This window comes from Mixophyes fleayi, chromosome 11 (assembly GCF_038048845.1).
Source record: "Mixophyes fleayi isolate aMixFle1 chromosome 11, aMixFle1.hap1, whole genome shotgun sequence".
Classification (NCBI taxonomy): domain Eukaryota; kingdom Metazoa; phylum Chordata; class Amphibia; order Anura; family Limnodynastidae; genus Mixophyes; species Mixophyes fleayi.
In genome coordinates, this window is record NC_134412.1 from 96785357 (window position 1) to 96809163 (window position 23807).

General features: G+C 41.3%; 3 protein-coding genes across 5 annotated transcripts in view; 2 read left to right on the plus strand and 1 right to left on the minus strand.

Annotated features, from left to right (window-relative positions):
• The window catches only part of FLI1 (Fli-1 proto-oncogene, ETS transcription factor), a 56491-nt gene extending 40411 nt beyond the window's left edge, over window positions 1–16080 (plus strand). For both annotated transcript variants that reach the window (XM_075190491.1, XM_075190492.1), the window contains exons 6-9: window positions 6140–6205; window positions 9690–9752; window positions 10713–10760; window positions 12489–16080. In XM_075190491.1, coding sequence (XP_075046592.1) covers window positions 6140–6205; window positions 9690–9752; window positions 10713–10760; window positions 12489–13018 — 707 coding nt within the window. In that variant the 3' untranslated portion in view covers window positions 13019–16080. The remainder of the gene's footprint in view (window positions 1–6139; window positions 6206–9689; window positions 9753–10712; window positions 10761–12488) is intronic.
• The window catches only part of ETS1 (ETS proto-oncogene 1, transcription factor), a 223620-nt gene extending 205823 nt beyond the window's left edge, over window positions 1–17797 (minus strand). The window contains exons 1-2 of the mRNA XM_075190493.1: window positions 17705–17797; window positions 17108–17171 (exon numbers count right to left, since the gene is read on the minus strand). Coding sequence (XP_075046594.1) covers window positions 17108–17154 — 47 coding nt within the window. The 5' untranslated portion in view covers window positions 17155–17171; window positions 17705–17797. The remainder of the gene's footprint in view (window positions 1–17107; window positions 17172–17704) is intronic.
• A 3139-nt stretch (window positions 17798–20936) lies between these two features.
• The window catches only part of KCNJ5 (potassium inwardly rectifying channel subfamily J member 5), a 62817-nt gene continuing 59946 nt past the window's right edge, over window positions 20937–23807 (plus strand). Inside the window, exon 1 of one of the 2 annotated variants that reach the window (XM_075190495.1) lies at window positions 20937–21102. The gene's annotated coding sequence lies outside the window, so the exon portion shown is untranslated. The remainder of the gene's footprint in view (window positions 21103–23807) is intronic. The other variant, XM_075190496.1, reaches the window with a different exon arrangement.

Below are 23807 nucleotides of genomic sequence, written 5' to 3' on the forward strand. Positions count from 1 at the left end.
TTTGCATTTCTTTGGCATTAAACTGTAGTTGCCACTCTCTTGACTGTTTCTCTAATCTACCCAGATCATCAATCATTTGTTTTAACCCTCCTGGTGTGTCTACTCTGTTACATATCTGTGTGTCATCAAAAAGCAAAAAGGCATACTTTCCCTATATTGGTAAAGATGGTTGCCTTCATTGTGTGTGTAGGCAACGTATATACCTTACATAGGACACCTTTCTATCAGACTGTTGAGTAATCTATACTATGGATTTGCCTTACTGTTCGTTTTTCTCCCAGTATGCAATATCATCTGAGGATATACATATTCATGGGAATTATAGAAATGCTGTAAAAATAATTGTGCATCAGTCAGTCTATGTTAAAGGATTTCATGCTCAGTGCAAAAATTCAGTACCGGCAGGTCAATTCCACAATTTCCTTATATTTTCATTAAGCCAAACTGTGGGGAAGAGAGCTCGCAATAATGTACTTTTTAATATTTGATTATAATGAATGATTTCATTTTCCATGTTACTTGATTGCAGTCATACTCCATTAATATTAAGGACAGTGGTAAAGTAGCAACCCCATGAAAAAAAAACAACTTTTTTTTTTTACGTAAATCATTGTAGCAGCTATAAAAAAAAATGTTGACATTTACCATTTTCCCTTGTTTTCTTACTTCAGGTTGCTATTAATGATTTATGATTCTAGACTACCATGGCAACAACAGTCACATGGCACATGATGCTTTGTCTACATTGCGACCCCCCCACCCCTCTGGCACCACTGCACGAGGATTGCTGTGGGCCTGTGGCTGTGTGGCAGTCTGATGTCGTCTGTTAACTAGAGAATGATTTGTTGGAGGATAGCTAATGAATTACTATTAGGTGCATGCTTAAACAGGCACTTACCTTGGTATTTAAAAAATGAAAAATGTACGTGGGATTGCTGTTTTAAGTTGCTCCTTCTCTTCAATTACTTGGTGGCGGGGGAGGGGGGTACACTGTTCTACTCTGCAGTTTTAGCCAATGGTTGCAAGCACCAATGACACCTACATTATAGAAATAATACGAATATAATGTTTCTATTCTGAGAAGTAACCAAAACGACCTAGCAATTGGCCATGAGTACATCACCTGAGATGGCCCATATGAAACATGAATACATTATTTACCGCCTCTTTTCTCTGCTTATCTCTCCTGTGCATGACTTACTCATAACATTCCCTTTCTTCACTATTTCTCTATATATACACCCTCTTTTTTTTTTACTCTTTCGCTCTACTTTTTAATTGTTTTCCTTTGAAATACCACTGCTAATGTTTTGTCTGATTTCTCCCGCTGACCCACCTCAGCGACTGGCCACTGTGTTTTTTCACGGGAAGCTGAAAACAAAGGCCGGTTGTGTAAAAGTTGGGGGGAGGCAGGAAACTTAACTCACAGGGGAGCCCTCCCAACTCTGCCTGTCCCAGAGCCCGACACCAGCATGAGGAATTAAACCTGACAGCCTGTCTGGGACACATTCTAAGTAATGATTATCTATCCCTTTCTCCGAGTAAAAGAGCCACTATTTTATTAAGCCTGCAAAAAAAAATAATGTAACGGCCAGTTTGGATTTTCTTTTTTTGCTCTTTAAAACTAAAAGCTTGGATCTGCCCCTTAAAGTTTCCCTGTACGGGGATCTCACTACATGAAGAATCGGTAGCCAGAAAACGTTCCGCTACTGAAGCTCAATCACACAATTATGCGTAAATCTGCCCACAAAAACATACTGGGGGAGAGAACGGCATGCAGCAATCTGTGTAAAGAGTTTATAATATGTAGGTTACTGGTGTGTACCAGTCATTTTATATTAAGTATATACAGTAACGGTAGTCCTAATATTTATCCATTGCCATGGTACAGGCTACGCAGGTGCACTACATTACTAATCATAGCAGTTTACTAGTACTTTTTACATTTTAAATGCTCACCTTCAAGAGATATATTAACTTATAAAGCCCATGGTATAAGAATACAATTGCATTTTATATACAGAAGACAAATTATATTTTACAGTTGGTCTATGGTGTAAAATACAGATATTTTCACAGACAAACACTGCAGATCTTGAAAAAAATAGGGACAGTTGGTAACTATGTAATTTTAAATGGTATGTAGTGATGTCATTACCACCTTAGAAGTCATCAGCAAATGACAATCCTTTTAGCCTTGTACGGTTATATGGTCACACAACTTCTGACCAATAACCTATAGGAGTCCTACTGTCCCATACAGAACGTCTATTCATTGCCTTAGCTTCAGAAGAGTTAAACTATGTGTATATTTCTTCTTCTTGTGCAGAGATATGTAAAAATCAGAGTAAAATAAGAAGGAGATTTACCCTTTATTTATTATACAATTATATCGCCCAACATATGGAAACAGTTCAGTGAAAGCTGTAAAGCACAGAGGGTCTATTCATCTCCCCCTAAGGAAAATACATTCTGTTAGCAGAACGGTGGCTCTAGGAGGCTCTCGCTTGCCAGCAATAAGCAGCGTGCCCAACAGAGGTACTTGGGTGGCCTCCTGACTTATGTTGACATTGACCCATAAGACGATGAATTGTTAACAGGAACGTATAGGAAAACATCTAAAATATTTAAGAGCTGACAAGCACCATTTTTTAATTATTTATTTTTTGGGGAAAGAAGAGACTACTCAGGAATAATCGATGATGTCAGCCTTACTATAATATAATCAGTGATTGGTCAGAATAGTAAAAGAATGAGTATGGATCTGCCCACACCACCTGGTTTACAACACACAGCGTGTATTTGCACCCGCCCTGTAGCGGATGCATAAAGTACATCTCCTAACAGGAGTGTATGTGTGTTTCTGCAGGTCTGCATGAGTGGTATTTGTGTATATACACCTTTACTGTACTCTGTCAATGTTAGAACGCCCCCTACTTCCCCAGACAGACCTACATAGACGTATATATGTACATCTACTTTCTGGACTTACACAGACAGATTTCACATAAACAGTTATACGTCCCACCCAGCATTAGCCCCTTTAGCTGCATTTGTTCCCGACTGTAAATGAGGCCCAGCTACGAAATATGGTTTATATATAAATTGTGAAATTTAAGCGTCTATAGAAGACACTAAGTTCAAAATGTAACAGCTTGGTGATCTTTGTAAAAATATTTTATATTGTTAGGTAACATTAAGTCCACTCCTGATACTTTTCTTTGCCAATTCTGCATAAAAGCAAAATCAGAGTCATCATGAATTAATGTTTGCGGAAGTCATTGTAACTTTCAGATTACTTTTGCCAAAACGGTTTGGAAGTTGTAGCATCATCAAACCGTACTTCCTTCACGTGGTCCGGTCACAATAACACACGGATCTAATACAAGTAAGCATTGTAGTCACAGAGCTACTTGTGCGTAGCATGGGAGTGTGGTCTAATTAGACATATTGATTACGCAATTGTTACACATTGGTGCAGTGGTCTTCTCCTGTAACTGTCCTATATGTTTCTGGCCCCTATAACAGTAAGGGTGCTCAAGCAAAATATTCCTCTTGTGATTAAGAATAATAGCACTCAGGTGTTAATCAGATCATTTCATACCGCTACAAGACCTCTCTTTTGGACTCAAGCCTCTCATTGTGGGGACAATTATGTGAACTTTTATGGCTCCAAAAATTGTTAGTCATACTTAATTCATGTAATATTTGTGGTAGATGTGGCTTATGCGGGCATGTCTGTGCAAGACAAACTCAAGTAAAATCCTGTTTATATAGATCATATCTGTCCATTCGGACTTTGACCAAGTCTTACTTGTTTTGCAATTTATTTATGTTGGGCATAAAGTACAACTATCATATATGGAGTATACGCCGAAATAGAGAAGCTTAAACAACCATGATACACACCAGTGTCACCCAATTTTTTTTTTTTTATTAGAGCCAGGACCCAAAACATAAATGGGTACTGTTCTGGGACCCCAAGGGACAGTGCAATATTATTGTGGGGGCCCAAAAACAGGCAGTTCCCAGTAGGATATATTGTCTATGGGACAATCAGATTCTGGGACCCCTATGGCTGCATACCTCTGGTATAGGTGTGTACTGAATATGTAGCCGGATACACTATTCTACGAATGAAAAGAGAGCCACACATTTTCTCTATGTGCAAAACATAATGCTTCCGTGGAGACAGAAAACCTAACATTTCTCCCGTGCAGCAGTATTTCTCTGGTACGTAGACACTGGATGTTGCCTTTTCCACTGAATTTGGCGGCCTTCCCTGGCTGTGTGAGGCTGAAACTTTCTTTTCTTAAAACGCTGTTTACGTGGGTGGTGTCTTCAGCCTTTGGCATTGCATCTCCAGTGTACTCTGGCAACTTTCCGTCCAGATTAACTCACTCCTTCCTGGAACAACAATATACTGTATTGTGGAAGTCACATATTGCTGGCTATGAAGCAATCAAGCAGATGATTGTAGCAGAGTCATGACGTAGTCTCTGAATGTAAGGATATTTTCCAGGTCCCTGCACTAGGGAGTGCCTTCTGTCACACAATTGCCAGACTACCCCTAATAATATTCTCAGTCATCCCAGACAGCAGTTCAAGCTTCCAGTTTAAGTCTGTTCCCGTAATTACCATATGAAAGGGAATTGGAACAGTGTGTCAGATGTGTCATCATTGCAGGAGTCCTACTAAGGAGGGATCTAGAGTAAATATCTGGTCTGTCTACCAATAGGAGATCCTGGGAGGGGAAAGTATTATACAGATAGACTGCACTGGATATGGTAGTCTTTTCCTGCTGGTACAACGAGGCCGATACCCATGACCCAACCTAGCACCAGCAGTATGGTGGCTTGTGACTAGGAGATGGTTACCAGTAACTCCAAGGTACTGGAATATTGGGTACTCATAGGTGGCGCTCTGTGTCTGCAGGTTTTGGGCGAACGTGTTTCATTAACTCTAATCTGGTTATCTATTTGTATAGATATCCTACCTATTGGATACTGCATCTATGGACACAACATGTGTCATCAGTGGGTACTGGGAGACGATACCTTATACAACAATAGTGGAACCTATGGGACATTGTGTTAATTAACCGCACTAATTTACAGCTGCTTATAAAACTTCTCATGTTTCTTGTTAATGACATAGGAACATTTTGGATTTATTATTATTTTTAACGTATTTCGCTGGAAACATTCTGCTATTTGATCCAACGTTACTAGCTTGGAAGGGAAAGTATGTGGTACATTCTGTTTTACAACAACCAGTAGAAGTGTTGATAGAGTGCTGTATATTAAATGCAACGATTTTAGGCCAGTGTGTGAATGTAATATCTAGTTGTTAATGTGACATACTAGACAGTCTGTACTGTGTTTGTCGTGGCCTCATAAAGCCGCCTCATTGGTGATCTCTCTGTGCAGAGCAATTACACATCGACATCAGGTCCACCTGCATTCTCAGTCTCAACTGTGAGGGGGCAGCATTGTTCAACCTGGATTCCCCCGCTACCCCCCATACTATTCCAAATACAATCCATTCAGAAATTATGATACACAGCACAACAGTTATTGAATTTTGTAAGCTTCAGCAACAAGACTCGTTTAAATCTGTTCATGGCAGAACTTGAATTAAATGCAGTATATAAGGCATGCTATGGAAGAATGCCTAGGAGGTACAGACAGAATGTACTGACTGTAATAGCCAATAGCATCCACCACAGTATGAATCAGTTACACTTTCCTTTCATTTAAAAGATATGAAAGATGTAAGATAATGTAGCATTTCTGAAGATCTGGGGGTATATTTACTAAACTGTGGATATGAAAAGTGGAGATGTTGCCTATAGCCACCAATTAGATTCTAGCTAACATTTTGTAGAATGTACTAAATAAATGATAACTAGAATCCAATTGGTTGCTATAAGCAACATCTCCAGTTTTTCAAACGCACAGTTTAGTAAATATACCTCCTGGTATGAGATCCAAGTCTAACAATCGCTCTAGTGCAAGAATGGGGTTCTAGGCATTCTGCATATTAAAATATATATTTTTTTTTTCATAGGATCATGCAAAGCTTACTATTCAGATCAAGGAAATTTGTCTAAACATTATTATTTATCCACTTTCCACAGACCCTTCCTATGATGCAGTCCGGAGATCTGGGTGGGGAAATAATGTGAACTCACCCGTCACAAAAAGTAAGAGCAGACTAGAACTGAATTGTGCATATTAAAGAAACATATTACACTCCATCTATAGATTAGAGTTGCTGCCAGGTCGATGAAGTGTTACTTGGTGCCAAATGTTAATAGAGCAGAAGCATACGATGGATTGAGCTTCCTAGGCTGAATGTCGTTTCCAGCTTTCCCTCTAACTTACAGTGTGTAAATAAGGGAACAGGGAGAACATCAGTAGAAAAATTCCTCAAGATACAGGAGTATATGCATCAAGCTTTTTTGACACTGTTTCCGCATCTTGTAAGTATGTTTGCCATGCCTTAACTGCTACATGGAGATTTCACAGACATCTCCTCCGTTTAGACAAATATCGTGCAGCATCACACACTCCGCATGGCTTACTATGGGGACTGCCATGCTGCACGACGTACAGTTGGCATTAGGAAATGTCTGCACATTTCTGAAAAGAAAGTTAATAAACAGATAACTTGATAAAAAAGAAAAAAAAAAAAAAAGATTGGTTAGGGAATTTAGACTGTAAGCTCCAATGGCGCAGGGACTGATGTGAGCGAGTTCTCTGTACAGCGCTGCGGAATTAGTAGCTCTACATAAATAGCTGATGATGATGATTTGTATACAAAAAAAAGCTAGGGAAGATTGTGCAACAAGTAACATTCCGAGGTTCTAGATGATCCACATTATAGGGGTATAAGTGTGTTACGTGCCCGATCCCCATGTCACTTCTCCTTCCCATCCGCATACATTATGCGGTGAATACAGAGCTATCTCCCTTTGATGCAAATCTATTCCCCAGGCATGTGAGGAGGGTGACTGCTACCTGCTGATAGACATATAAATAAAACAAATGTAAGGAAAAAATGGCGCTGATGGTATAAATACTCAAAGTCTACAAAGTTAATTGTAACATCAAAGTGTCCTCAAAGTTGAATAATGAAATAACATCAAACGACCAAAACTCCGGAAATAATGATAATGATGTAATTCTTCTATGCTTGATCCAATCCTCCAATATTGATCTCATAGATGAACATGAAAAAGAAACGAAGAAACATACATAGCGTAACCTGTAAATTCCAATGTAGCACAGCAAGCTATCCCTATAATGCCCGTGTGTAGATACTAGTACACATTCACCACGTGATAGGGGAAAAATTTCTTCAACCCCTTAAGGGTGTACACTTACTAGACGTGGTGAAATTTCAAGCATTGAACCAAACAGAAAATACTCCTCCTGTGACAAACTCCTTCAAATACAAATATCCACTCCATCAAAATAGGAACCGAAGAAGGGAAAAAAAGTAGATCTCCATAGTGTAAAATCTTCCCATTTAATTTCCACACATAAAAACATCACACATATAAAAAACACTAAAAAATTGGTAGCACTGAGCCCTGCTACAACGGAGATAGATGGACTCTTACCGTCCTTCCTTTCAAAACAAGCGTGGTTGATATTAAGTCCAATATCGCCAGCTGTGTCCCGGGTAACACTTCCGCGATCAACGCTGTCTGTTGCCGGCAACACAACTACACACCACACTGTACACATACGTGTACTGTACAGCGCACAGCCAGCTCCTGAGCACCGGGCCCTCGTACGTGACTCACCAGATTTACAATCGAAACGCGTCGGAAGACGGGGGTGAGTGACGTCATACGCACACAGCGGAGATTCCATCCGTCGTCCCTTCTCTTCAGACAGCGTTGATCGCGGAAGTGTTACCCGGGACACAGCTGGCGATATTGGACTTAATATCAACCACGCTTGTTTTGAAAGGAAGGACGGTAAGAGTCCATCTATCTCCGTTGTAGCAGGGCTCAGTGCTACCAATTTTTTAGTGTTTTTTATATGTGTGATGTTTTTATATGTGGAAATTAAATGGGAAGATTTTACACTATGGAGATCTACTTTTTTTCCCTTCTTCGGTTCCTATTTTGATGGAGTGGATATTTGTATTTGAAGGAGTTTGTCACAGGAGGAGTATTTTCTGTTTGGTTCAATGCTTGAAATTTCACCACGTCTAGTAAGTGTACACCCTTAAGGGGTTGAAGAAATTTTTCCCCTATCACGTGGTGAATGTGTACTAGTATCTACACACGGGCATTATAGGGATAGCTTGCTGTGCTACATTGGAATTTACAGGTTACGCTATGTATGTTTCTTCGTTTCTTTTTCATGTTCATCTATGAGATCAATATTGGAGGATTGGATCAAGCATAGAAGAATTACATCATTATCATTATTTCCGGAGTTTTGGTCGTTTGATGTTATTTCATTATTCAACTTTGAGGACACTTTGATGTTACAATTAACTTTGTAGACTTTGAGTATTTATACCATCAGCGCCATTTTTTCCTTACATTTGTTTTATTTATATGTCTATCTAGTACCATTGGGGATTGGGTACTGTAAGGTGAGAGGCTGCTTTTGGGTCTCACAGCGCAGATACACCTCATTTTTGTAATTGGTTTACCTGCTGATAGAGTCTGGGGGTTCCTGTATATGTCCCAGCTTCACAGACATTACAATCTCTGGAGCACCATGATCCCATAAAGTGGTATCCCAGGCAGAATATCATTCTAGGCACTGGTGCTGCAAGGATCCACTGTCTAATGTGCTCCCTTGTGACCGTTAATTGATGTGGTATTGGCACCATGAATTCTAAAGGCTCATAAAACACAAAGTCATCTGCTTGGCATTGTGGTTCATTTGTATTTGTGGTGAACAGTGGTTGAACCAAATGAACTAAAAATATGCAGGCTTTAGAAAAAACAAAACAAACACCCTCCTTAAATTATGCACTTCTGTCCTAACTTGGACATATGCCAAAACAAAAAAAAAAAAAAGGAAGACTATACAGCCTCTGTGGTAAGCATGTTATGTTGGGATGGTATAATATACTGGACATTAGGGAATATGTATTATACAGTCTCAAATGTCCAGCTGTACATGAAATCTCTACAATGTACACACAATAGATGGAGCCTATGGGGATAAATCAATTTTCAGTGCAAGTTGATTTATATTTACTTATAGTGCACATTCCATCTCACATTCTGCTCCAGTCACTGGGCTCCACTCCATGAGCGGAGATCTCTTCCACTAGACTCACCGGCAGTTGTGAGCATTTAGTGGCCATCACCAGAAAGTATACAATTCACGGGGGACAGAGCGCTACATCTGGATACAATTCATAGACATCAACTGAAATTTCCAGTACAGGAATCAGTTATTATATGGAAGGCTGGTTGCTTTATTGCATTGCTGCACTAATGGCTTTGGCATCACTAAAATATTTATATTAAAATCAGATCTATTGGCTGAAGTATGTCTGATGAATACTATTATTTAAAGCATTTACATGGATCTTTTTCAGGGACAGAATGACACAATTAGTACAATACAAACCTGTTCATAAACGTTGTTATGAAGGTGGACAACTTCACTGTGTATATATTGTAAGATGTCTGTGTTACGTTGCAGGTCCCCCTGTCGGAGGCACCCAAAATGTGAATAAGAACGCAGAGCAGCAGCGACCACAGCCAGGTACCAGTATCTGACACCTCCATATACTGTAGCTACAAGAAAGCAGCTGTTTGCATGGCTTGTCCTACATAAAATATATATATACAGGAATGTACAGGATACAGTAATATAAATCCCACATTGTAACATGTTCAAGGGGTGGTTGTGTACACATAACTAGGGAAGAATGATGGGAGAGTGAGTGACAAGGAGACAGTGAGGAGGGGATATGTAACAATGGGAGAGAGGCTGCGGGTCATGTGATAGGGGGAAGGTGCTATTATTTTGAACCACTGGGGCTCATTTGTTAATATAGTATTTGGTCCTGAACCACAGCAACAAATCGCTGGCTCATTGTCCAACTTGCACTAGACCAGGGTTTCCTAAAGCCAGTCATGAGAGCCCTCTAAGAGGGCAGGTTTTCCAGGTGACAAGTGAAATAATTATACCACCTGTGGATCTGTTACAAGGTGTCAGTTAGTAATGACTACAGTGCCCCTGTGCTCCAGCAAGGAGATCTGGAAAACCTGCAATGTTAGGGACGCCATAAGGGCTGGTTTTGGGAAACCCCGCAGTAGACAGATAGAAGCCAATTGCTTGCTGCAATTCAGTGAAAATACTGCATCTAAATATTAGTAGTTTTGCGAATTATACAGTTTGTTAACATTTTCTTTATTCACATCCAAAAGTAATCTGTTAAAAAAGCGCATCTCTGAAAATTACTACATATAAGTGCTACTCAAAGTTTCCAAGCCTTGCAAATACTGATAAATATAAAATAACTTAAATGTTATTGCCATGGAAATATTAAAAATCATTTCACAAAACAGTGTAAATAACTGAATAAAACATTTGGTATTCTTTAGGAAGAGATGCCTGTAAATGACAGAACACAACAGGTCTATATCTATATGTGGAGATATATTTGGAGAATGCGAGAGATTTTATATTGTTTTTGTAAGAACCTATTTCCTCTTTTAGATCCCTACCAAATACTGGGGCCTACAAGCAGCAGGTTGGCTAATCCAGGTGAGGAGAGCAACACGTAATTTATTTTCCTGTGTGTGATCACTCTCTCAGCAGAGATGGATTTACCTTCTGTGTCGCTTTAGGCTGTCAAGTCCCTGCGCTCCTGTGTGTTAAACTATTTTACATGCTACTTTTTTTTTTTAGCAAGTAATAAAACTTTTAACGACCAATTTACTTTACTGATTTAAGTGCAGTGGTCATGTTAATACACGATGCTAGCAGATAACAGTAGACTGTAATGTATCCTCTCACTACAAGTGACATGTCCTAATTTATACATCAAGTCATACCATCTACAGTCCGGCATCCCTGCAAATACCGACGTGTGTGTTTGTGTGAGATATATATACATACGTGTATAATATATATATATATATATATATATATACATACGTGTATAATATATATATATATATATATATATATATATATATATATATATATATATATACACATATATATACACATACACACACACACATATACATACACACACAAACACACTACATGGTATAACAGTACAGTGCAGTAAACAAATACCACTCCCAGGTACTTGGTCTCAATTTGACGATTTAGTGTATTAACTAATAATTGCATGATATACCCACACAACCTTACACTGTGTATCTAGCATGGTGTATCGACTGGACCAGTAAAGAAGCGTATACTGCCCCCCAGTGGACACATTGGGTTTTGCAGATATGACTGAGCTAAAGTATTTTTGAAAAAAAAAAAAGTTAGACCAGGGGGTAAATGTATAGAGCTGAGAGTTTTCCGGCGAGTTTGAAAAACCAATCAGATTCTAGCTATCATTTATTTAGTACATTCTACAAAATGACGGCTAGAATCTGATTGGCTGCTATAGGCAACATCTCCACTTTTCAAACCCACCGGAAAACTCTCAGCTTGATCCATTTACCCCCCAATCTGTTTTTTAAAATATAAAGGAGAAAAGAAAGAAACTTTCCAACTTTATAGGAACACAAACCAAAGCTACAGTGCAATTTTCACATTTTCTGAAATGAGCATCTTCTTCCAGATTCTTTAATGCCACACATTGCTGTGCTATACACGGTAGTATGTAACCAGCTGTATACTGAACACATATACAATATTAATCAGTATTCAGTCGTATGGATGATCCACAACTACACCCAGCATGTCTATCCTATGTGTATACTGTATATTTTCAACAACTAGCCATAGCAAGTCCTACTGGTGCAAGCTCACCATCACATACTTATTACTGCATTGTGTGTAAATCTATGCAATTGGCAAATGTCATCTCACTATTGTTCATTAACTTGTGTATCAACAGCAGGAATCAACAACCTGCTGTAAAATATTAGATAGTCACCTTGGTGATGTGTGACTTGTATAAATTTATAGTAAGACTACACTACTATATAATCATTCCCATGTGCACTTTTGATCATCAATATAATAAGCCCAATTTAATTTATAGTGAATAACTTCATCTTAGACGAAACAAATATTGCACACGGATCCAGGCTTCATAAGCTGGTGACTACCAAGAGTTACACTCAAATGATTAAAAAGAAATAGTTCATGGATACGGACAAGGCCACTATTGACCAATGCTCATGTATGATCAGCAGAAGTCTTATTTAGTACTGTAGGTTATTAAATAATGGAGACACAGCAGAACCATATGGCATATCACATGGCTATAAGGCCTTAATAATAAATATGTTCTCTCTCTTGCAGGAAGTGGACAAATCCAGTTGTGGCAGTTTCTTCTTGAGCTGTTGTCAGACAGTGCCAACGCTAGCTGTATCACCTGGGAGGGCACCAATGGGGAGTTCAAAATGACGGACCCAGACGAGGTGGCGCGTAGATGGGGTGAGCGCAAAAGCAAGCCCAACATGAACTATGACAAGTTAAGCCGGGCGCTGAGATACTACTATGACAAAAATATCATGACTAAAGTACATGGAAAGCGCTACGCCTACAAATTTGACTTTCATGGCATCGCTCAAGCACTGCAGCCCCATCCCACCGAGACCTCCATGTACAAGTACCCATCAGAGTTCTCATACATGCCATCGTACCACACTCATCAACAGAAGGTGAATTTTGTCCCATCACACCCTTCGTCAATGCCTGTAACATCATCTGGCTTCTTTGGAGCAACCTCACCCTACTGGAGTTCACCAAATGCAAACATCTACACCAACCCTAACGTCCCACGTCATCCCAACGCCCACATGCAGCCGCATCTGGGGAGCTTCTACTAGACTTGTTCCACCACTTGAAGAGTATTTGTTGTTCTCTTGGTGGCTCTTTCCTGGAATACACCTTCTTTATGCAGGCTAATAAGTGTCCTTAGAGACCAATGCGAACAGAGCTCAGTACCACACCAGTATTATCCCCTCCCCCCCCATCTCTGCTAAAGTGGAAAGTGATCTTTGCGAGCCAGTATTAATTCAAGCTTACTCTTGCCAGGAATTGCAAGATGATTTGCTTGAACTCGAGGATGTGATAAGGAAGTTATTTAACCAGCTTATAACATATTGATCCATCCAAGCAAGTGATTTACATTAGACTAATGTTCTTATGTTTTTTGAGCATTTCTGATCTTTGAACTTTATATTTTCAGACGCACTGGATGGCAATAGGGAATAGGCTTTACAACCAACTGGAATAACAGCAATATTTGTGTATGTAAGGACCGGTGGGGCCATTTCCACACTCCTTGTACAAAGCTCTAACATGGGCTCTATAAACAGACATTTATTTAATTCAAAAGCAAATAATTATAGGGGTGCCTTTCAAAGTCAACTGCTTGCTACAAAAATAACCAAGTAATAAAGTGCCTATCAGTTTATAATACCAGTTCCCATAGTAGCAGATCAGGATACGTTTTTACACATACAGAACATTTGTAAACCATTCTGAGCCCCAAAAAACTATCACTATATATACACACATACACAAAAATCATAATGTAACCTTTAAAAGAATAAGTACAATGGATTTTAGTCATAAAGACCCAAATTTTCAGACCTCAGGAAAGAACAGGTTTCAGTTGACAAACACTTTGTGTAACATTTGATATACAGGCGGAAAGGTTTTATTTTTCAAAAAACAAAAAATGTTCAGTTAGTACAAGGTATCTAAATCTCTATGAGAAAGTATGTGATGTAGCATTATATGTTTGTCATCAGTTTAATGATTTTAGAGAGAAAATGATGTTAGAAACATGTTTGGATTTCCTTTCATCCAAGTTAGCAAGTGCCTGCAATTTCCCTTTCCACAAATAATGGGCTCAACCCCCCCAATGAATTAATAAGTATGGACACTATAAAACATGCACGTAGGACAATGCCTTAGCCATGGCACAGAAATTGAAATGTCACACTACATGACTGCAATATGTAAAACATGGATACAAGTCTAAAAGTCATGGCACCAATTACTGAAACACACGGGAGACTATGGGGAGGAAGAGGGGGGGATTTTATGCCAAGAAAAGTAAGACGCCTGAAAGATATATAATTCAGGATTATCCATTATATATGGTGTAGGAAAAGGTTTACTTGTAGCTTCCCCCCTCTATTTAGAGAGTGTAATTGAAAATTTCTTGCTGCATGTCTACTACACCAAAGAAGGGGGTGAATTGCTGGCCAGAAGGACAAAGTATTTTTCTTTTAAGACATCACCTCCTTTTATAGAAAAGCTGTCCCCAAACGATCAAAGATCAGTAATGCACCACTTAGGGAGTTCACATTACAGAAAGATGCAATCAGATTTCTGCATCAACTGCAAATTCCACATCCACTGCTACATGTCAACGGTGTCCCAATAGTCTGCTGCTATACATTGACACATATATTTACAATGCTCTCTATAAGCAATACTTCTAGTTCATGATATTCATTTACCAAACACTTTCATGTCATAATAACTGTGACACCAAAATAAGGAGCAAGCTGATGGGACCTGGCTGAAAACAGATACACGGTCCAGGTGGAACATCCTTTTATTATATGACCCTACAGATCACTGAATATACAGAGATCACATGGGATAAGCCACACATGTAGCCCAACATGGATCCCACTTTGAGGTTCATTAGATCTTTTATAGCCCTGCAGATATGACCAAGTCCATTTTTCTGCACCTGTGACACAAGTCGCGGCTCCAGCTATATTACATTATAAAGTGCTGTCCCCTTTTAAACAATCTCATCTCATTCTGACATGTGCCCTTCATGCAGCAATCAGATCCCCCCCCCCCCCCCTCCACCTATTATCTGAGGACAGGAGCCAATAGAAGAGGGCTTCAGTCTCCCCTTGTGAGCCCACGCTGTGCACCAGCTCCCATCCCTCACCCCAGGTATTATAAAAGTCTTCAACACACAAAACCATCCTTAGTTCCAACAAATTCTTGAAACGTTTGTATATTGCTTTCAGGATGTTACCGATAACGATTTCATATATAGAAAGAAACACACATTATTGGGGGCCCATTTCATATACTGTACAACCACTTGAAATACTGCGATCCTTAATATACTGCTATCATGATGGACATTCGTGGAAATGGTGCACAACAGGTGCTGTAATCTGTATTGTCCAGATTTGATTTCTTGGTATGATTTACTAAATGAAAGCAAATATCTGATTGGTCAGCGGTTTACACGAATGTCCCCTTGGGTCTTCTATCTCCCTCTGTGCTCTAGAGCTGTTTGGACAAAGAAGGCACAAACAATCTTTAGATTCAGTTAACACGCCACATAACTGACCATTTAAGCAAAACTGGCGCAAATAGTGTTGTGTTCAAAGTTATTTACTTTTTCTGGATTTGTTTCCACAATCTTGTACTAGAAACTTTTCTAGTAAACATACACCTAGCACATAGAGATGTGTTATGAGCAGGAAACATTGAGGCGAAACCTGAATAAAAGTGCAGCTTCAATGGACCCCGCCCATCTCAGATTCACAGACGCTGAGCGTTTGTCAGTACAGCATCCATAACTCACCGAACAAATTTACTGTATAAATTATGAATTATTTTCCTATATTTCACATAATGAACTCACTTGCTATGGGTGGAAGCAGACCGCCCAGAAGGGAGGATATATACAAAGCGTATAAACTAACGAGTAGACCTCGGTCACAGAAATGCAGGTTTTTTTCTTACAGAACTGTATTTTGAATTTTGTACAGATGGGTTTTTCACTTATTTTTCTAATTTCTTGAGCGTTTTGTACATTTTGGCTTTTTATCTTTGTATTGGTATCTCCTACTCCTTACATTGAAAATAAGATGTAAAATAAAGTATTTTCATATCGTTATGTGAAGTTTATTTATTTATACAGACTAGAAATTCAGACCAAGGGGTATATTTACTAAAACTTCTAAGAAAAAAAAAAAAAATTACAGAGAGGTGGAGGTTTTGTACATAGCAACCAATCAGATCCTAGCGATTATTTTCTAGAATGTACTAGATAAATGGCAGCTAGAATCTGATTGGTTGCTATGAGTAACACCTTCACTTTACCTTTTTCAATGTGATAGTAAATATATCCCAAATAAAAGTTTGATATCCTTATGCTGCACTGCTCCTACTTTCCACACAGACAGTACCGATATATGCGGATTGGCTGCTGTCCTACCATCAGAGTAACGTATATTACTGTTGTCTGTGTGGACAGTAGAGGCGGCACAGCAGAGATTGATGGACTTCTACGCTGCTCTATTACCCTAGCGACTTTCTCTTGTTGAGAGTAACTTGTGCGGATGAGCCATTAGAGGTTTATAGCAAGTTATGGGTTTCATGATTAAGTATCATTGTTATCCTTCAAAATCTATACATAGTTTAGATTTATAAAGCTTCAGATTAATCTATCACAAACTGCATTAAACCAATACAGTGCTAACACTATAGACAGTTTTAATCTATACAAAAACCATACTTCCCATCATTAAACTTTTATGAATTGGGGCATGGCTACGCCCCTTCCAAAAAAAAAACGTTTATCACCATGGGGGGCGTGGTCATGGTGGAAGGGCCTATAGCAGTGTTAGCTAACCTGTGACACTCCAGGTGTTGTGAAACTACAAGTCCTAGCATGCTTTGCCAATATATAGCAGCTTATTGCTGGAAGGGCATGCTGGGACTAGTAGTTTCACAACACCTGGAGTGTCACAGGTTAGCCAACACTGGCCTATAGTGACATATATCATTATGACCTATGCCCCATCTCATTGGATGCTGTAAGCTACAATGATGTCAAATCCAGTCTCTGAACAGTATGTGTAATACTAAAGAAATCAGCATCAGACATCACACACATATAAAAAATACTTTTAATTACCAACCTCTGCAAACTGTCACATGTGCTCACAGCAGAAGAGATGCTTCGCATACCATTTCTTTTCTTGTCTAGAGTAAGAAACAAAACTTATTTAGATTTTAGTTACATAAATTGAAAATAACAAAAGCAAACTAAAAAGGGGGAAAATATCAAGGATATATTTAGCAAAAATCAACAATAGCAGAATTAAACACCTCTGGACTTAATACACTTGGAGATATGTGGATCAATAGGCATGGAGACCCCACAAAGAAAGGAGTATAATCTGACATTCACTGACGCTCAGAAAAGATACACAACAGTCTACCAGCAAGGATGTAGTGCCAGACACTCCATGATATCTTGCTTTAGGTAAACAAGTTTAGTAGGATGACAAAGATACTATGTGCAGATAATAGGACTGAATACACAAGTGATACAAATACCTTGTATAGAGAACAGAATTGTGTCCTAGATTGCAGTACTATACAAACACAACAGTATAAAGATCCATACTCTCTGTGAAACACAGGTCTGTTCATTACTGACTGATACTAATGAGCTACTTATTATTTCACCTGTGCTGCTACACAGAACATGGAATAATTATCATTATAGTTACCTGAGGGCTCCTATGTACAACTGTGTTGTGGTCACAACAGGACCTTCACAAGCAGGTGATTGGGTCCAGAGTATTCACATGTATATCACATTCACTCTGCAATATACACAGTGATAAATGTTAATATTGTTAGCACAATAAGAGTTAAGTGCAAAGGCTGAGATTAATATATAGGCCAATGCAGCACCAAAGCATACAAAATTCATATCACTTTTAATATATTTACATTGTACAGAAGGCAGTATTATAGTCCTTGTTTGCTGTTATCCATTATATCTGTGTTTCTGCTCTCCAGTCCTCACACAAACCCAACAGCTCATGTCTTGAGGATTTCTGTCTGTGTGAATTAGTTTGGGCAAATACTGACCTGGCCAAGTAGATTGTCAGCTGTGCGTGATTAAAGCAATCCTGAGCTGCTGGGTGAGGACTGGAGTTTACAAACACAGCAATCTCTATATAGCACCAACATATTCCATAGTGCTGGAAAGTAATTGTAAAGCTTATTATGATGTTTAGAATTCCCAACATAAAAACTTAGGATAATATAAAATGGTCTTCCGTTCTCTTAAACAACATCAGTTATTTAATGTGTGTTCTCAAAGTATATTAAATGTGATTTAATGTTAAATAAAAATAATGTAAGGAAATGGACTGTATAAAGCCACTTTCTAAAGTTGTCTGTGGTGTTTAGAAGTGATATTTAGAAGTGATATTTCGTACAGTGAAGGGCTATGGAGGGACGCGGTGAAACTTGTTTTTGAAAACCATTTGAAAAGCAGAACAAAGCGGAAGGATTTGCCTTAGTTTTTTAAAGCTTTTGTCTAGAGTCCTTACTATATATTAATATGGAAGTACCATTTAAATGGATATGTACAAGTCACATTTTATATATAAATACGTTAATTTCCAGTCTGAATAATCCACTTGTTATTTTAATGCCATTTTATTGACAAAAAGGTGACTTATTATTGGAGAATGGAGGTACAACAACCCCCTGAGCCGGCTGATGCTGATGACACATTTTACACACAGTATAAAATTAGAATGAAATGAAACAAATTCAATGTAAATAAGTTATAACATTCTCCCCAAAAGTGTTTATGTGGGAGACTGTCATTAGCTATTATTTGAGGCATACTGCATTAATACAGGCCAGAGTGGCCATTTTACAGCCATGCCAATGCGTTAAAGACATTTTAGATAATTGGGTGATTTCAGTAGTTCCCATCGCCAAATGCTGGTAAATTGCATTAATTTCATCAATATAATAAGTATAACAGTCGAAGCATCACTTGTGTGAGGTATTCCTGGTGGTATATAGTATTCCTGGTGGTATTATATATGTAAATGTGAGTTACTTCTGGTGGTATATGTGAGGTAATAAGATGCATTAGCTGCTCTCTGTGAGGTATGTTTGGTGATATTGTACATGCGTGAGGTATGTTTGGTGATATTGTACATGCGTGAGGTATGTTTGGTGATATTGTACATGCGTGAGGTATGTTTGGTGATATTGTACACGTGTGAGGTATGTTTGGTGATATTGTACACGTGTGAGGTATGTTTGGTGATATTGTACATGAGTGAGGTATGTTTGGTGATATTGTACATGCGTGAGGTATGTTTGGTGATATTGTACACGTGTGAGGTATGTTTGGTGATATTGTACATGCGTGAGGTATGTTTGGTGATATTGTACATGTGTGAGGTATGTTTGGTGATATTGTACATGCGTGAGGTATGTTTGGTGATATTGTACATGCGTGAGGTATGTTTGGTGATATTGTACACGTGTGAGGTATGTTTGGTGATATTGTACATGAGTGAGGTATGTTTGGTGATATTGTACATGCGTGAGGTATGTTTGGTGATATTGTACATGCGTGAGGTATGTTTGGTGATATTGTACATGTGTGAGGTATGTTTGGTGATATTGTACATGAGTGAGGTATGTTTGGTGATATTGTACATGCGTGAGGTATGTTTGGTGATATTGTACATGCGTGAGGTATGTTTGGTGATATTGTACATGCGTGAGGTATGTTTGGCGATATTGTACATGCGTGAGGTATGTTTGGTGATATTGTACATGTGTGAGGCATTTCTAGTGATATTGTACATGTTGTGAGGTATGTTTGGTGATATTGTACATGTTGTGAGGTATGTTTGGTGATATTGTACATGTTGTGAGGTATGTTTGGTGATATTGTACATGTGTGAGGTATGTTTGGTGATATTGTACATGTGTGAGGTATGTTTGGTGATATTGTACATGTTGTGAGGTATGTTTGGTGATATTGTACATGTGTGAGGCATTTCTGGTGATATTGTACATGTTGTGAGGTATTTCTGGTGATATTGTGCATGTGTGAGGTATGTTTGGTGATATTGTACATGTGTGACATATGTTTGGTGATATTGTACATGTGTGAGATATGTTTGATATTATATGTCAGGTATTTCTGGTGATATTATCTGGCCCAGGTACAGGGAGGGGGGCGGTTAGAGATGATGGAGCCCACATATGGAGTCTAAGGCCCTATCTGGAGACCCTGTGAGTGTAACAGAAGACAACGACCACAATACACAGATCTGGTGTAATTCTAACTACAAGTCTCAGCGTGTTGGTCTTCTGGGACTTGTAGTTTCACCACTGAGGTAGAGCAGAGTTTACCTGTCAGACCGCGTGCAGACCGGTGACTGCGTGCAGCTGGCGGGAGAAATGTACCCGCGCGCCGGTGTCCCGTGCTCGCTTATATGATGTGTCTACCGGTGGGCCCTGACCGCTTATATGATGTGTCTGCCGGTGTGCCCTGACCGCTTATATGATGTGTCTGCCGGTGGGCCCTGACCGCTTATATGATGTGCCCGCCCATACGGTGTGCCCTGACCGCTTATATGATGTGTCTGCCGGTGTGCCCTGACCGCTTATATGATGTGTCTGCCGGTGTGCCCTGACCGCTTATATGATGTGTCTGCCGGTGTGCCCTGACCGCTTATATGATGTGTCTACCGGTGTGCCCTGACCGCTTATATGATGTGTCTGCCGGTGTCCCGTGCTCGCTTATATGATGTGTCTGCCGGTGGGCCCTGACCGCTTATATGATGTGTCTGCCGGTGGGCCCTGACCGCTTATATGATGAGCCCGCCCATACGGTGTGCCCTGACCGCTTATATGATGTGCCCGCCCATACGGTGTGCCCTGTCCGCTTATATGATGTGCCCGCCCATACGGTGTGCCCTGACCGCTTATATGATGAGCCCGCCCATACGGTGTGCGTGCTCTTACACCGGCCCCGGCTGTACAGATCGGTCACACCCCAGCAGTCTCTCGCTCGGATTTCTAGGTACTGGGATAAGTTTGTTGCAGTTTCTCTCAGCAGGAAGTTAGTTACTCGGTATGTTGTTGTTTCAGTTCAGTTGTTTAATAACGGGGTGCACAGGTAAGACTGACCTCTGACATTATTATACTGTGTCTAAATTATCATCTAACCTGTGTCTGGTTTATAATGATTACAGGACATTTGTAAATAAGCCCAATGTGTCTACATATAGGTGTGTCCTACCCCTCATACCGTGACTGGACTGTCCCCTCATCTGTCCCCTCATACCGTGACTGGACCCTCATACCGTGACTGGACTGTCCCCTCATGTCCCCTCATACCGTGACTGGACTGTCCCCCCTCATACCGTGACTGGACTGTCCCCTCTCATACCGTGACTGGACTGTCCCCCCTCATACCGTGACTGGACTGTCCCCCCTCATACCGTGACTGGACTGTCCCCCCTCATACCGTGACTGGACTGTCCCCCCTCATACCGTGACTGGACTGTCCCCCCTCATACCGTGACTGGACTGTCCCCCCTCATACCGTGACTGGACTGTCCCCTCATCTGTCCCCTCATACCGTGACTGGACTGTCCCCTCATCTGTCCCCTCATACCGTGACTGGACTGTCCCCTCATGTCCCCTCATACCGTGACTGGACTGTCCCCTCATACCGTGACTGGACTGTCCCCCCTCATACCGTGACTGGACCCTCATACAATGACTGGACTGTCCCCTAATACCCCCTCATACCGTGACTGGACTGTCCCTCATGTCCCCCTCATACCGTGACTGGACTGTCCCCCTCATACAGTGACTGGACTGTCCCCTCATGTCCCATTCATACCGTGACTGGGCTGTCCCCTAATACCGTGACTGGACTGTCCCCTAATACCCCCCTCATACCGTGACTGGACTGTCCCCTCGTATCCCCCTCATACCGTGACTGGACTGTCCCCTCGTATCCCCCTCATACCGTGACTGGACTGTCCCCTCGTATCCCCCTCATACCGTGACTGGACTGTCCCCTCGTATCCCCCTCATACCGTGACTGGACTGTCCCCTCGTATCCCCCTCATACCGTGACTGGACTGTCCCCTCGTATCCCCCTCATACCGTGACTGGACTGTCCCCTCGTATCCCCCTCATACCGTGACTGGACTGTCCCCCCTCATACCGTGACTGGACTGTCCCCCCTCATACCGTGACTGGACTGTCCCCTCATCTGTCCCCTCATACCGTGACTGGACTGTCCCCTCATCTGTCCCCTCATACCGTGACTGGACTGTCCCCTCATGTCCCCTCATACCGTGACTGGACTGTCCCCTCATACCGTGACTGGACTGTCCCCTCATACCGTGACTGGACTGTCCCCCCTCATACCGTGACTGGACCCTCATACAATGACTGGACTGTCCCCTAATACCCCCTCATACCGTGACTGGACTGTCCCTCATGTCCCCCTCATACCGTGACTGGACTGTCCCCTCATGTCCCCCTCATACAGTGACTGGACTGTCCCCTCATGTCCCATTCATACTGTGACTGGGCTGTCCCCTAATACCGTGACTGGACTGTCCCCTAATACCCCCCTCATACCGTGACTGGACTGTCCCCTCATACCGTGACTGGACTGTCCCCTCATACAGTGACTGGACTGTCCCCTCATGTCCCCCTCATACAGTGACTGGACTGTCATCATCATCATCATTTATTTATATAGCGCCACTAATTCCGCAGCGCTGTACAGAGAACTCATCCACATCAGTCCCTGCCCCATTGGTGCTCACAGTCTAAATTCCCTAATATAGACACACACTCACACAGAGAGGGGGACAGACAGAGAGGGAGAGACTAGGGTCAATTTTGATAGCAGCCAATTAACCTACCAGTATGTTTTTGGAGTGTGGGAGGAAACCCACGCAAACACGGGGAGAACATACAAACTCCACACAGATAAGGCCATAGTCGGGAATTGAACTCATGATCCCAGTGCTGTGAGGCAGAAGTGCTAACCACTAGGCCACTCTGCTGTCCCCTAATACCCCCCTCATACCGTGACTGGGCTGTCCCCTCATACCGTGACTGGGCTGTCCCCTAATACCCCCTTCATACCGTGACTGGACTGTCCCCTCGTATCCCACTCTTACCGTGACTGGACTGTCTTCGTATCCCCCTCATACCGTGACTGGACTGTCCCCTCGTATCCCCCTCATACCGTGACTGGACTGTCCCCTCGTATCCCCCTTATACCGTGACTGGACTGTCCCCTCGTATCCCCCTCATACCGTGACTGGACTGTCCCCTCGTATCCCCCTCATACCGTGACTGGACTGTCCCCTCGTATCCCCCTCATACCGTGACTGGACTGTCCCCTCGTATCCCCCTCATACCGTGACTGGACTGTCCCCTCGTATCCCCCTCATACCGTGACTGGACTGTCCCCTCGTATCCCCCTCATACCGTGACTGGACTGTCCCCTCGTATCCCCCTCATACCGTGACTGGACTGTCCCCTCGTATCCCCCTCATACCGTGACTGGACTGTCCCCTCGTATCCCCCTCATACCGTGACTGGACTGTCCCCTCGTATCCCCCTCATACCGTGACTGGACTGTCCCCTCGTATCCCCCTCATACCGTGACTGGACTGTCCCCTCGTATCCCCCTCATACCGTGACTGGACTGTCCCCTCGTATCCCCCTCATACCGTGACTGGACTGTCCCCTCGTATCCCCCTCATACCGTGACTGGACTGTCCCCTCGTATCCCCCTCA